The sequence below is a fragment of the Prunus persica genome, chromosome G6, assembly GCF_000346465.2.
Source record: "Prunus persica cultivar Lovell chromosome G6, Prunus_persica_NCBIv2, whole genome shotgun sequence".
Classification (NCBI taxonomy): domain Eukaryota; kingdom Viridiplantae; phylum Streptophyta; class Magnoliopsida; order Rosales; family Rosaceae; genus Prunus; species Prunus persica.
Window position 1 is genome coordinate 6,012,902 of NC_034014.1, and position 16,256 is coordinate 6,029,157.

Genomic DNA, 16,256 nt, shown 5'->3' on the forward strand with positions numbered 1-16,256 from the left:
GTTCTCATAGAAGGCTTTCTTTGACAATTTAGGATGGTTTTGGTGTGCTTTCTTATAGGGTCCTTTGTGTCAATATTCTAGTAGTTTGGTAGTCTGTTTTTCTTTATTTGTAATGGTTTGGTGATTCGGGGTTGGACTCTTATGTTAATCTATGGCATTTGTAGTACTCTTTCTACCCTAGGATTTTCCCATGTGATTTTCCTAAAGTTTTAACGAGGCCATTATTTTCATGTTATCCTATATATGTATAAACCTATTGAATTATGAATGAAATCCTTTTTTCTTTAAAAAAAAAAAAGCGTCTTATACAAAAGGTTGTTGTTCCAAGTGTATTTCAACCTAAAACAAACTAGATGTGCACTAAATTATGGCCGAGTACAAGTTCAATTAGGCAAGGAATTGGATACATAATAGGCATTTATTTTTATTCATCATTTGGAATTTAAATATAGTGCACAAACGCAATACACAAATGTGATCTCTTTAATATTGTACACAAATAACAATCCCATTATTGAAGGAATATAAATAAGGAAAGAGGGAAGTGATCCACTTAAACGTTTATATTGTGAATAATAAGAAACTTTTTCAGTATTTTTTGAGGAAACTTTTGAACCAGTGTGCTGAGAGTTTTGGGAGCCTTCTCAACCCATTATTGTAATCCACAAAGTTGATACCAAATCGAACAGTGTATCCAGCACTCCATTCGAAGTTGTCTAGCAATGACCATAGAAAATATCCCTTCACTTTGACACCATTTCTAGACGAAAAATAAAAAACATCAAAATGTATTGATTTCAATGTAATGGTTTAATAACCCAAATGTAAAGCATGTGGTAGTCAATTAGAACTTACTTGATTGCACTTTGAACATAAAAGAGGTGAAGCATGTGGTAGTCAACTCTCTTGGTATCATAAAGGGCTTCCTTAAGTGATAATTTTGGATCATTCAATTCATCAATGCCTACAATATGCCCATTATTATATAGTATTGAATTATAAATTATAGCAATTAATTGTATTTTACACGATATGTATGTGAAACATTGATGATGAAATTAATTAAGGCTAAAAAATTATTACCATTCTCGGTAATGTAAATGATTGGATCGTTGTACTTTTCCTTCGTGTAGAGTAAAAAATCTTGAATTCCTATTGGGTAAATATTTAGCCAGTCTGAAGCACCCTGTACTCCCATTTGAAGATAATTGAGATTTTTAGGAGTTACATTTATAAGTGAAAACGATTAATCATGTAATTTATAATAGCTTAAGTTGAAACTTCGCTATTTATTACCTTTGCACCAATAGGGACTCCATTTCGCTCAGCTGCCACAACATATATTAATGTTAAAATCTGATTATTCTAGAAACTTAGATTGCTTGAGATAAGTTTTCAATTTATACTCACATGTAAGATTCACGCGAGTATCTGTTATGTAGCTTGCATGTGCAGAAATATTATGAGATGCATCACTTGCATTGTAGCTTGCATGTGCAGAAATATTATGAGATGTATCACTTGCATAGAAACCAGTATAGTAATTTAGTCCAAGAAAATCAAATGACCCAATTAGTAATTTGGATTGTTCTTCTGTGAATTTTGGTAATCGTCCTTGAACAAGAGACTGCATGATGTGCGGATAGTTACCACTTGTTAATGGCTCCATAAACCTACAAAGCAATGGAATTCCCTAGCATGAACTTAGTATTCTATAATGCACTTTTTGCTAGTAAATGTTATATTTGTAAATAAACAGTTAACTGAGTTGATATATAGATGACACAAAGTCAATTTTCATCCATGTGTTTGTCGGATCACTTTAGTCTATGTTGTTTCAATTATGACAACTTGACCCATGTAGTTTGATATCTATCGCAATTAAAGGACATATTCAAAGTTCCATCCAATTATGCATTTGAGTAAGCACGTGTCTCTTACGTAGATAGGTATTTTGGATAGAAATTTTGATGTTTCCTTAAATAGCAATTGATATCAAACTACAGAGATCAAGTCCCCTGAATTAAAATCACATGGATCAAAGTGAAAAAATCGCAATCTACTAGGATCAAAGTGACCTTTGCCCTATATACTTGCCATCCAAAAGTAAAGTCCAAAGCCCGTAATGCAGCCTTTTGATCTTCATTTGCCTCTGAAAGAGGCACAAACCAGGGTGACACAAGCGTAAGTCCTATCACACCTTTTTGAGATGCCTGCAAAAGAGCATCAATCTTAGTTTATTTAGAGCTAGAAAAATGGATAACCTTTGTTTATCTCACTGTACAAAATTTTCCCTCTTATATTTCAATTTAATACCACTCGTATAGAATTCTTAATTAGGACCGAAAATTCTGGGAAAAAAAATAAAGAACTAATGGATTGGACCTGAAATTTATTCTTATACAAGTTTGCAGCAGCTGCATGAGCAAGGAGGAGGTGGTGTGTCACCAGATATGGTTCAATAGCTGAATTTCCGCCAGTGCAATTTAGTTTTTGCCAAGTAGAGCATCGTCCTGGTGCCATAGAGCCAAATGCATAACCATTGCTACTATAGGTAAATGGCTCATTCAACGTGGTCCAATACTTTACTCGATCACCAAATTTCTTATAACATAGTTCTGCATAGTCTTGAAAATGATTGCTATATATACACATTTCAGAATATATGTTATAGTAATATGTATTTAATGATCTATATTTTATAGAGGATAAAAAATTTCACTTACACAACACGAGGGCTTAAAAAACCACCATATTCGTCTTCTAAAGTTTGAGGAAGATCCCAATGAAAGAGTGTGACAAATGGCTTTAGACCTATAGGTACATGATCAGTAGTAAAAGCAAATTAAAAATTTGATCGAATAATAATTTTTATGAGTGCAGGTAATGTGGGATGATTCACCATTTCGAAGGAGTTCATTGATTAGATTGTTGTAGTATGTGATTCCATCCTCGTTCACACCATCACTTAACTTTCCACCTAATAATAATTATAACAAAAAGCAAGCAAATAAGCAAGTAACTCAATCTACAAATAGAAATTAAACTAATATTCAATGCGCAGATGATGAACTTACTTGGTAACAATCTGGACCACGAGATAGAGAATCTATAAGCGTCTAACCCCATATCTTTCATAATACCCACATCTTCCTGCAGTATAGAACACAAAAGATAGCATAAGAAATAAGGTAAAAACTAAGGATCTCACATCTTCAGGCTTCAAAGCTCAATTAGTATGTACACAATGCGACCTTCAAGTACAAAAGGGGAAGAGAACATTTTGAACCTTATACTTGTGATATTGATCAAGAGCGATGTCTCCGTTACTGCGATCAGCAATTCTTTCTGCAATTGATCGTAATTTTGTTTAAATATTTGCGAAAATTCACAAAAGTAACAAAAGTAGCTTAACTAATTGATTATTTGATTAGATAGACCTGAATGATTGTGGGTGTAGGTATCCCATATGCTTGGTCCTCTACCACCTTCACTTGCAGCACCTTCATACTGAAATGTTACACACACTGAACATGTCAATATATATGTTTTGCATGGAGATGCTAATTAATTGGGCTTACATTGAAAAGACTAGGGGGTACTTCATGACCTGGTAAGATCCTGAAGCTGAGCCAAATATGAAACCTGGTGGAAAACTGCTCCTGTTGAAGGGAGTGTCAATATGAATGGGTGGAACTGTAAGAGCAGCTTTGCTATTTGTCAATGCAAAGCCAATTAGTAGCACCACACCTAAAATCAAAGACCTGCTTTGCATTTCCATAACTGGGTGTTTGTGTTGATCCAGATGATTGATTGCCTTTACCTGTCATAAACCATGGCATTTATATAGAGGGAGTACGTGTTGACATAGCGTCTCGAATTAGTGATCAAAAGCAAATTAAGGTTTTTTTTTAATTTTTTAATTTTTTTATAGTTTGAGTCATATTTGCGTATGTGTTTGGGATTACTTGTTGTTTTGGTCTTGGGTATTCACATGGATTGCGAGTAGTGAAATTACTTAAGTGTGTGATTGAAGATGCTATTTCCTCTTCCTTGTAATTTTGCTACTTTCTTGGTGGAACGTTTCCATTAAAGCTTTTTTAAGAAGTGATTAATTTCAAAAAAGGTAGGGAGAGTGCCAGGGATTGGGGGGTGTGGGTGGCTTTGGGGGAATAATGTACACGGTTCTTTCATGATCATTGAAGCTTTTTTTAGAAGTGATTAATTTTATATAAAAAAAAAGTAGGGGTAGTTAGTTATGTACACGGTCCCTTCGTGTTTCATTGAAGCTTGTTTTAGTGGTGATTAGTTTGGGAAAAGGGGGAGGGATTACTTCTCGATTAATAACACAATGATATAAGAGATAATTTTTCCATGTATCATTATTTTATTGATCGGAAATAACAAAAAATGTTATCCCGTTACAAGAAAGGTTTTTTCTGTTGGCGAGTCCTTACTTAGTTAGGATTTTGGTTCCTTACTATGTTAGGATTTTGGTTACTTACCCATTTATCTAGTCCTATTATAATTGAGATTTATTTTCTATTGTAATATTTATATTTATTTTCTATTGTAATTTGGATTTATTTCCTATTTTATTTAGGGTTGTACTTCTCTATAAATACCTCCATATTGGAGAAGAATAAAATATGAGTGTTTATGAGCATATATGAATATTAGCCCTACTTTGTTTGACTTGGTATCAGAGCCTAGTTCGATTGTGACCTGTGCTTGCATTCTACTTGCAATTTAAGTGCTCTCCTCCCCTCCTCTTTAGGAGGGGGAGGGGGATAATATGTTTATTGACGTATCCCCATTATCTTGACGTATTCCCATGAAGATATTGTATATTTCTTGGCTCCGAACGACCCCTTCTCTTTAGGGGGAGAGGGGGAGTGAAGAGAAGTTGTGTTTGCGTGAATTAGCTAAAGTTGATATGGAAGATTTGTCATTGTTTTCATCTACCGTTTCTGTGGTTGTTGCCGTTGTTGTGGCCATTGTTGCTGCTGTTGATGTTGCCTTTGTTTGCTTCACTTTCCATTACTATGGTCATTGCCGATGATGTTGCTGTGCTTTGATCCGTCTCTACCCTAACCCTAAACACTACCTATTTCCGCTGCACTATACATCTAGCCTATAATCCTAGCCCGCCACCACCGTCTACCTTGCTACTGTCGCCGTCACCTGCCTTACTATTGCAGCCTCTACTGCCTACCCCGTCATCCATCACCATGCCCAATGTTGATGCATTTATTTCTTCACTTGCTTCTTGTGTTCTACCTTACCCACTGCCGTGCTCACAGGGTGTCTGTGTTCTGCCCTATCTACTGTCGTGCTCACAGGGTTTCTGTGTTCCGCCTTATCTACTGTCGTGCTCACAGGGCTTCTGTGTTTTGCCTTACCTATTGTCGTGCTCACAGGGTTTCTATGTTCTGCCTTATCTACTACCATGTTCACAAGATTTCTGTGTTCTGCCTTACCTATTGTCTTGCTCACAGAATTTCTGTGTTCTGCCTTACCTACTACCGTGCTCACATGATTTTTTGTGTTCTGCTTTTATGTGTTCTTCTATGTGCCTTATTTGTTAGGGTTTTTATGACAAGGCCTTCTCTACAATTGTTCGATTGGTCAATGTCGAGTATGGTATTCTATGACTCGCTTGTCAAGTTAGACATGCGAAATATCTTTGTCCCAACTTGAAGGGGAATGTTGGCGAGTCCTTACTTAGTTAGGATTTTGGTTCCTTACTATGTTAGGATTTTGGTTACTTACCCATTTATCTAGTCCTATTATAATTGAGATTTATTTTCTATTGTAATATTTATATTTATTTTCTATTGTAATTTGAATTTATTTTCCATTTTATTTAGGGTTGTACTTCTCTATAAATACCTCCATATTGGAGAAGAATAAAATATGAGTGTTTATGAGCATATCTGAATATTAGACCTACTTTGTTTGACTTTTCTACCTTTGACTTAGAGGCCAAGTGTAGCCCCAGCCATGCACCTAAACAAATGGGTTGCATGAGGGAGAAAGCGTTGTTATTGTAAGTAGATGCATTTAAAATTTAGCTACCTAAAAAGTTTAGGGAAGTAGAATTCTACTTAGGTATCTAAAATGCGCCAGCTTTCAATATAGGTTTAAATTTATTAGAATTCTACTTAGGTACCTAATTAGAGGTTAATTAGGTACTTTGTGCTTGTATAGTTTCAATTGTCTAGATTAGTTTATTAATTGTTACAATTTAAGGACAATATATGTATATCTTATTTCTATTTTATTTTTATTTTTTTGGACAGAATCACCATGCCTCACAATATATGCGAGGGACATATTTGAGGGTAAAGTAGTATTTTTCCCATGGTGTCAAAACACCAACACACACATGCCTATGTGAGGGACATATTTGAGGGTAAAGTAGTCTCTTTTCCATGGTGTCAAAACACCAACAAACACAAGCCTCTCGATTGCTAGTCATCGTTTGGTGGGCATGAGTGCTTGTCATGATTTTTCGGGTGAAATTCAATGTTCTGATAGATTAGGTTGTGGGAATCTTTGCATCTTCTACGTTATGGAAGCTAGGAAATCGACAGATTCTGGATTAAGGACAATGAATATCTTTGATATTTTTTCGAAGTTTCTTATATTTTTTTTTAAATTTAATGTTCGGTCCAATCTTGCACCAAACAATGGACATAATTCAAGTCTGGTCCCAACCAATTCAATCCAAAAATTGAAGTGTCTTGTCTAGTCTTGGTCACCAAACGGGGCTTATATCATATATAGGATAGGGATCATTGAAACTCTATGGACCAAACTAGAACTTTATTCAAACTATAAGGACCAAAAAATTAACTTTTATTAAGCCACCTCGAAGTTTTTATTTTTAGTAATTAAATAAATATAGAACCACAATCAACTTCTCTCGCATATACGACTGTACACAATCTGTTTTCAACATTTCATTCTCGAACTGCTAATGGAATTGCTAATGCTACTGCAAAGCCAATACTAAAATTGTATCCAGTGCTCCGCACTCATGCCACTTGACTTGAGTGCTTGTCCTGCTAGAGTTGCATTTTCAAAACTCAATTACTCCATCATTTCCATCATCAAGCCCTAAATCCTTGTATCACGTTAGAGTGCCTTGAGCTAGGCTTGATTAGTTGATTTTATCACGATATATATAGTATGTTTGCAAATAACAAAAGCATTAAGTACTGCTAAATATGGTTACATGAAGATACTAATTTATCATGAACTCGAGCCAAGTCCGGGATCTAACATCTTAAGTATAGGCAATTAACTAACTATCTGTTAGTTTAGTGGTACTTCTCTTCTCAATATTGAAAGAGATCCTAAGTTTGAATATCTCATTTCACTTCAGAAGAAAAAATATATATATATTGGCAAATTATGGGGTCTTAGACCAATGAAAATACATTTGCACCAATAGGTTTAGCAAACCTGCAAGCCTATTTTGATATGGTATGTGGTCAAAGTGTAATGACCCAAACCTAAAATTCATAGTTAATTAGTAATTTATTATGAGGAAAGACAATTTTGCCCTTGGAATAAATTATGAACCCAAGGTTGACTTTTTGACCGAAAAGGAATTTGACAATTCCACATACACCGTTGCGTAGAGCATGACGAAATGAGTTCATAGACACGAAGTGAGCTCGAATCGGAGTTTTAACGAAGAAAATGCGATTAAATATCACGAGGGGCAAAATGGTAATTAAGAAAATCAGATTTTTTTTTATATAACCTCAGTTTCTCTCTCTCTCTCTCTCTCTCTCTCTCTCTCTCTCTCTCTCTCTCTCTCTCTCTCTCTTCTATCGCGCGAACACCCCCCCAACCGATTTTTTCTTCTCCTCGCCACCACCACGTCCGGCCATCAATTCCGTCGGCACCGGTCTCAAAAGAACCAGCTCGTCCTCCTCTACACGTCTCAGCCCTCAGCCGCTCCACTCCGCCGCTGACGTCGCCGGAATTTGCAGAAAATCGGTGGTTTTTTCCGAAAATTCAAACCGTTCGTTCTCCCTCATTTCTCCTCCAAATTTGTCGAGTAAGGTATGGATTTCTACCTATTTTCCATGCTCTGGCTGATGGTTGGGTAGGTTTGCATCGATTGTGACCGTAGCTAGCTCAGTTTGTAATTTGGAATTCGGCCGATTTTCGGCCTCCGTGTTCGGCCACTTCCGGTAAGTTTTTGGAGTTGGTCCAAGAACAAAAGTGGTTCCAAATATGGTGTTATACCTAGGATAGGAGTTTGGAACCTTGGTTTTGAGATTTTCCGGCGATGCGTAATCGCTTTGGACACCCATCGTTGCCGGTGCATGCGGCGGCGCGTGGGTGAGTGTAGTGCAGTGGAACAGTGTTCTGATGCGATTCTTAGGTTGTCACGAGCGTATAGGAATTCGCGGATCTCAATTTGGATACCGTTTGAGCCTCGAACGGATTTTCCATATCGTGCGATTATCGGGTTCAATACTGTTGAGCCGTTGGATCGTAACCAGGTTCAGATATGTTATTCTAGATAATTTTAGAAACGTGTAGGATTCGACGGATCGTGAATCGGAGTCCCGGATACTCCGAAAACGCGAACCCTAGAGCTAGGGTTTAGAAATTATGCGATTACACGATCGTGATTAATCCGACCGTCCGATCGACACCAATACCCTCGGGACATGTGTCCTAGATATATTGGACCTTCTAGCGGCATCCGGATCATATTGTGAGGTCATGGACCCGTGGGGTTCCGGATTGACTTTGGACTTTAGCGCTTTTTGAGTCCCAAGATACCGCTAACCTACCCCACGTGGAAGGAAAGCTGTTATAGGCATATGGATCACTTTAAATTGACGCACTTATTTTTAGGAGCCGAGGGTAGGGTTTTTAATTTAATACTATATTATATTAATAGAATATTATGGTCATTGAATCAAGCACCCGGGCGCCAGTTGACCCGCAGGAGGGACCTTCAAGAGGTCCAGCGAGCTCGGACTATCAGTGAGTGGACTCTTTGTTGATTTAATAAATTAATTTAAGTAGTTCAGTTTCGGTTATAAGCTGTTTTCTTCTGTGAAATATTTTATGTTGCATGCTGCCGAGTGAAATCTCCTTTAAAGAATATAGGAACATATATTCTCGTTAATTATCAGATAAATGACAGCAGAATTTTAAAGGTTACAAAAAGTTAATTATTCAACAGATTTTCTTCAGAAACTTTATGTTTTCTTAAACCACCTTGTACCCAGTTATTAAATGTTGCCTTCGGATTATATTTGTTGCCTTCGGTTTAGTCAGCATGCTTGACAGTTGCCCCACGAGTTCCTTGATACTCGAACTCGTGTGGAGCGAGTAATGCGGATCAGGTGGACCACGGTCCCCCTGAATCCTGCGAGTTGCGGCTCGAATCGACTTCGTGTCACTGAGACCTGCTAGTATGTATCACCCATGGTGATGCAAGGAATTGACGGATATAAGGAATTGACGGAAATAAGGGTACACCTAGGTGATAGTTTTAAACTGTTTTCAAATGTATATAATTATATACATGCATTAATTTCAAAAATAAAGAAAATAAGCTAGTTTGTATAACTGTTTTTACAGTGGGGTTAGTATGTTCTTATACTATTTTCTAAACTTTGTTTTTGGGTCCACTTACCCTTATTGTTGTTTTGCGCCCTCAGGCAGTAGACGTGCACAGGAATCCACCACCGGGCCACTTCCCATCTTCCGCGCCTTTCTTTGATGTAGGATTTTTGTTTTGTAAAAGGATTCACTCCTTGTAAATTCTTAGTAGTCGCTCTGATATTTTGCCCTATACTGAGAATTGAACTGTTGGAATGTATATATACGTATGTTGGCAGTTGGTTGTATATATATGTACTTTTTTGGCAAGTGAAAATATTTTGGTATTGAGCCAGTTACAAGGGAAACTCTGCCGATTTTTCGGTAGAAGTCAACCTTGTTATTTTATCATGTTTTGTGTTGAGGGGCAAATAGGTCATTTGTGGCCGTCATTCGCTAGGTGTCGGACACCCACACACAGGGTCTGGTTCGAATTCCAAAGCGGAATTTGGATCGGGTCCTGTCACAAAGGGTTAGAATCAATTTTTTAAATTACAGAAGTGATTAATCTAACCTACATTTTATTCAGGGATTAAGATCTAGTTTTTTGTTTTTTGGTAAAAAAGAGGTCAAAGTGAGCCTTGTCCGTTTGATTTAGCGGCATTTAGTTTCCATTTTGTTCAAGAATGTCCGAGTTCAAATCTCATGTATCATAGTTGTGTTGTGCAATCGTCTTCAAACACTAGTCTCCTTGGCACCGCTCGTTATTAAGACAAACGAGCCTGGGTGCCAGTCGGTGAGCGGCAAAACATTCCAAGACCTCTTGGATTGCGAAAACTCCCCAAGAACTTGTCTTCAATGGGCTTGCAACTGGCACATACACTAACATTCACAGATGAATAGAATGCAAACACTTCCGGAACAAGCATACAACCATGGACACAAAGATTTATAGAGGTTCGGCCAATCTTGCCTACATCCTCTTGGTGATCCCCTTGATAAATTTCACTTATGAAAGAGTATGTTACAACTTCGATTTACACAAAAACCACCTTAGAACACTACTCTCTCCCTCAAGCTCACTTTTATCTCTTACCCTGCTCAAACCCTTGATGCCCCTGCTTTGCCCCTCTAAGCTTGCTTAACTTGCTCCCATGTGTTTACCCTTGCCCTATAGCCTAAGCCCCTTTGCTCTGGCTCGCTTAGACACCTTGCATTCCCAGCTCTCACTTGCTCTCAAAGTACCTTGGACTCCCAGCCCCCCGGGGCTGAAACTCAAGTTGTATTCTCTACCCTTTCTCCTTAAATAGACAAGTAAAGAGCTTCCCTTCAACTGCTATCTCACCTTGCCAACCACCCTCATCAATGTCTTGTGCTGAGAAGTTTTCATACTAGTCAACCTTGTCTTGTGCTGTGAAGTCTTCACACCAGCTACCTTCATTAATGTTTGGGATAGGAAGTCATGCACCTAGAACTACAACACATGCTGGAAGTCACACCTAGATCTAATACAAATCAGTTTCCCCCTTGCCAAACTAATTCCTAACCCGCAAAACAGCTCACAAGCTTCCTAACTAACTCATTAACCTTAGGGTTACAAAGCCATTTGGAATGGGAACTGCAAACACATGGAAAACCAAGCCAAAACGCATGGAAGAAATTCCCAGCAGCCGAAACCGATCGATTGCTTCTCCCAAGCCATTGATCGCTTGCAAGTCTGTGAGCCATGGAGCTCTCTATGCGAAAGCGATCAATCGCTTGGAAAAAGCAATCGATCGCTTTTGCACAGCAAGCCATTTTCTGCTCCTCTGCTGCACCACTCTTGCTCCAGCTGCTTCGCACCGAATTCTACCTTCTTGACATCACTTTGGCAAGCCAAATTCCAACAAGTTGTTGAATAAATAAAATAGGAGGTAAAAGGAAAGTGAGCATTCAGAACTCTGTTCTAGGTAGAAGGAAAGTGAGCATTCAGAACTCTGTTCTTGGTGTAAGTACATATCAAAGAAGAAAGTTGAATTATGTAGAGGCCAGTGCTAGAGTAGCTAGCATGTGAAACAAGAAAACCATTTGTGAAAATCAGCAAATTTTATAGAATATAGCGATCTTACATACTCAAACAACACAATCTGAAATATGTATATAACTCCAGGTAAATAGAAGTACAACAAGCATTACAATACCCAGGAATCCAATTCCAGAGCTTACTTCTTAATCATACTCATATAGAAGCTAAATATATAAGATAACATAGTACTAGTGGGGGGTTGCTAAGAGAGCTTGTGATTGCTTTTCATAGCGGAAACCGATTTTCTTGGAATCGTCTGCAGACCAAACAAAGATACCATGAAGTTGTTGCTCACTCTTGAGCCTGTGACAGGCAGTGAAGAAACCATTCTCAGGGGACAGTCCACCACTCCCATCACTGATAAAGCTTGCCAAGACCTTCCCACCATTGTAATTGGAGCTTTGTGTCTTGAAATAATTGATGAACTGAGACACTGTGGTGCCCTGATCGTATGCATAAAACTGGAAATTCACATAGTCTATCAAGTGGCCATAGCTCTTCCACAAGGCCAAGTAGTGGCTCTGAACTTGGTCATCATCGAAGGGAGCAATGGAAGCAAATGATATCACTCCATTGTTCTTGAGGGTTGTTATAAGCTTCCCAATGCACTCGGAGAAGGTATCGGGGTCTGCGCTGAAGTGCTCGTAATCAATGTCAATTCCATCCAAATTGTACTGCTGGATGATGCTTGTGAGAGAAGAAACAGCATTGGAAACCCATGAGTCAATTGAGGAAGGCTTGAAGTAAGCAGAGCCACTACTCACACTGTCTCCTCCTAGGCTCAAGGCCACTTTGACATTTGAATGCTGATTTTTGATGGAGGAAACTTGGGAAGGGCTAAGATTATCAGAGTCCCAGAAGACATTGAATTTTCCATTGGTGGGAGAAGAGCCTGAGGGGTCATAGTCTATGGCAAATGAGAGAATGAAGTGGAATTCAACATTTGGGTTAATGGGGACATCAGAAAACTTGACATCGTTGAATTCAGCTCCTATGTATTCTCTGAAGAGATCTGAGTTTGCTGGGGCTGCTTGGATTGATGTAGGGGATGTGAGGAAGGCTTGAAGGAAGAAAAGGGTGAAGATGAGCTTAAGCTTTGAGAGTGCCATATTGCTCATATAATATTGAAGACTGCTAGATGTTTTCGTATTTATGTATGTTTATGAGTGAAATTGAAACTTGTTAGCTGCCAGTTATATAGTGTAGCACTCAGTGTGAATATGCAGATAAGGGATATGAGGAAACAAGCTAGTTGATCTGGTTGTGTGTGTGCAGTGCCGTTACAGTAAGTTTGTTTGTGCAGAGCTTTGTCTTGGCAGGATTGCAAGAGACAAAATTGTGGTAGTCATCTAGATTGTGTATAATTTTTATATTATCTCTGGCTGGTGAAGCCCATCAATTGCCAAAGTCATTTGAATTATGCAATTTAGAAATTTCTCGTGTCCCAAATTCGATCCCTCTTGCCCATAATACTTAAAGAGTTCAGTGTGTTTGATTATTCATATATGCTCAACTTGCATTATGTATTTTTTTAATCCCATTGCTGAAAGTGAAGGACAATCTTTGGATTTGTAGGAGGTATAACTCATTCCTAAGCTAATCAAACAACTCTTATCAGGACTTGAGTCAAAAAATCCTCTCTCTCTCTCTCTCTCTCTCTCTCTCTCTCTCTCTCTCTCTCTATATATATATATATATATATATTGGAAACAGTTCTACACTTTATATGTGCGCAAATTATGCAAGAGTGTGAAAGTACCACTGAATATTGGGGTGGAATTGTATTTGCTCTTGTGGTTTTAACACTGATAGAATTTTCTCTCTTTTTTCTCGTAAGATTGGTGTTTCTCAAAATTTAAAGATTGCCTCTATTTATAAGTAGATGATATGACAACCAATGCATTCACTCTGCAACATTAACTCATAAAACATGGTATTTCACTCAATGTTGCTCCTTACTATTTACAAATAGTAAGATTGCTTCTTACTATTTGTAAATAGTGACTAAGCTTATAAGTCTTCAACTTCTTGTAAAACACGGTATTTCACTTAATGTTGCTCCTCATTTTCAACATATGGGCCATCCATCATTTACAACATAAAGGAAGACTTTTGGGCCTTCAAATTCACCAAGCCCAAAATATATAAATCAAACCGAAACAGGGCCCAAAAGAATTTGATAAGTGCCCAAGATAGAAGCATGTATGTACAAATAGTTCACAAATGATATCAACTACCATGCTATCTTATGTGAGGAATATGACTGATTGAATTAAGAAGGTCAAGTATATAGGATCTCTCATTCTCTCTTCCCTTTTTTTCTTGTCCAAATATTAACAATAGTGGGAATGTAGAATTCGAACAACCGATCTCGAATGCATAGGTATATAAGACCTCTCATTTTTCGATTTTAAAGTTGTATCAAAAGTCTTTTGTATTGAAATCTCACATTTATAAATTAAACCCACTTGATAGTTAAGTTCATATGAAAACAGACTCCATAGTTAATAAACCGAGGTGCTCAAATCATTGAATTGTTGTGAGAGGTACAGTTATTAGAAACTCAAATCCATTTCCATGCCTTATCCAACTATGTTTCAGAGAAAGAACCAATATTGAATCCATGAAGCACATGCAGTTGCGCTAGTAGGAAAAGCAAGTGCAGAAAAAAAATCCCATCTGTAAGCAGTAAGCCTTGTATATTGGCATGCGGAGAAGAGAATAAAGAGGATGTATGCACATGCATTGCAGTGTTTCATAACTAAGCACTTTAATTAGTCACAAACTAAATTCAAATAAGCATTGATATTATCCTCAACTTAATCACCTACGTTCAATGCATTAGGTGAGATGGAGGTCCGATTAATGCACCCATTTATGTATGCATGGTAAGATTTTAATTCAAAAGATCTCGATACAATTAGTAGTGAATTACTTACTTTTAACTTGTAGCTCAATATGATACTTTTTAGAATGTCGAATTATGTATATCCACGTCTATAGCTTGTATCGATTCAAACTACTCCAGGCCTATATTTCAAAAGGTAATGTCCTATTGTGTGTATTTTCAGATTTAAATTCCAAAAAAGAAAACATCATTAATGATAAAAAAAAAAACATGGCTGAAAACATAGATGGTACCAACCTTTACTATTTTTTTTTTGCATGGATAGAAACATCATTAATGATGAGCTTACCACTTTCGTAGCATTTGTATATATCATTAGCAAACTTTAATTAATGTATTTTAATACTTTAATTTCTAATTTTGTTCAACATCAATGGCCATATATAATTATATATGCTTATTAATTTATATATGTTTCCTTTTTAGTAATTAAATCAAATTCGTGGGGTCTCATTTGTGCGAATGAGAGATCCTATAACGAAGTAACATGGATGCAATGATGTGTGCTGACCAAAAGCTGAGGCTCCGATGCTTTCTTTTTATATCATAAATCATATGGGACCTCATCTCTATCTTTTACCTTCCAAAGCAATTACAAACCATGTTTCTCGGTACACTTTCTTTTTCTCTGCCTTTTTTCTGTTTGTGTTGATCATCAATAGCCTTGAGCTTGAGGTATAATTAAGTTTTATATCATATGTTTTTTCCTTTTAACACATGGTACGTCCATATTTAAGTGCATTTTGCTCAAATAGGATTTCTCAATCATTATTTTGAAAACTTTGACATCGTTGAGAATATAGGAACAAAAGTCTTTGCGCATTACAAGATCTCGGCCCTCTCTACTTATTATCAATTGATTTTGAATTGAATGTTTTAGCTCTATCATAATATTAGGAGGAAATAGTGCAATCTGTGTGTCAAGTGACACTGATATAAGATCTTGTGTGTCTCATTCACTGAAACCGTCAGTCTAAATTATAAATTGAAATAAAATCGCGTGTTATATACACCACATTAGTAGGCCTAGGCTATGTTGAGAAATCTTTAATTATGCCTAAATCGATATGTGTGAATTCAATATCCGTCACAACCTTGCTTGTCTTTTTTTTATTGGAAGTGCAACACTTTCCAAACACTTATTGAAGAAGGAACTATTTGGGGCTGGAGTGATTATGGATTGTGTGAGAGGCGTGGTTTCGTAGTGGAAAGAATCCATGGAAACCTCCTTTTCAGTGTAAAATGTCAGTGGAAAGAATCGAAACCTCTTTCAAAGTAAAATGTGTAGTCTTCTTCTTCTTGTATACAGAGATGGAAGAGTGAAGTAAATCCCACGCAGAATATAAAGACATGGAGTAACTCCCAAGTCAACACTTCCACTTCACTGAATGCAAACAAATTAATAAAATATTGAAAAGAGAGAAGGTGGGTATGATCCAATAGCCTTGATCCCACATGGGCTAGCGTGCGGGTCCAAGAATATGGGATTTTCCAACTGCTTAAGAATGAACTAGTACATATTGACGCTTCTTAGTTTTTTTTTTTTTGTCTAAGATTGTTGAGCAATCTTTTCATTCATTAGGTGAGCAAATTTATGTATGGGAGTGAAGTAAGCACGTGCTTGGATAAAGTAGCTGGCTTATGAGAAAGTGAATTTGGAATTAGAGTCGACTTAGCTGGTCTAAGAAAACGAAAGAAAAA

The 16,256-nt window shown here is 37.2% G+C and overlaps 2 protein-coding genes across 2 annotated transcripts; both read right to left on the reverse strand.

Moving 5' to 3' along the window:
- Positions 400-4,256, reverse strand: LOC18773539 (beta-glucosidase 12). The gene is made up of 13 exons (XM_020567483.1): positions 3,611-4,256; positions 3,441-3,510; positions 3,290-3,348; positions 3,078-3,153; positions 2,903-2,980; positions 2,727-2,814; positions 2,386-2,641; positions 2,098-2,213; positions 1,411-1,673; positions 1,297-1,328; positions 1,084-1,186; positions 856-964; positions 400-760 (listed from the first exon to the last, which is right to left on the reverse strand). Exons 1-13 carry the CDS (start codon positions 3,779-3,781, stop codon positions 589-591), a joined length of 1,593 nt encoding a protein of 530 aa, XP_020423072.1. The 5' UTR covers positions 3,782-4,256; the 3' UTR covers positions 400-588.
- LOC18773426 (chitinase 2) lies at positions 11,687-12,905 on the reverse strand. Its single transcript, XM_007205551.2, has one exon. The coding sequence runs from the start codon at positions 12,763-12,765 to the stop codon at positions 11,836-11,838; it is 930 nt and encodes a 309-aa protein (XP_007205613.2). The 5' UTR covers positions 12,766-12,905; the 3' UTR covers positions 11,687-11,835.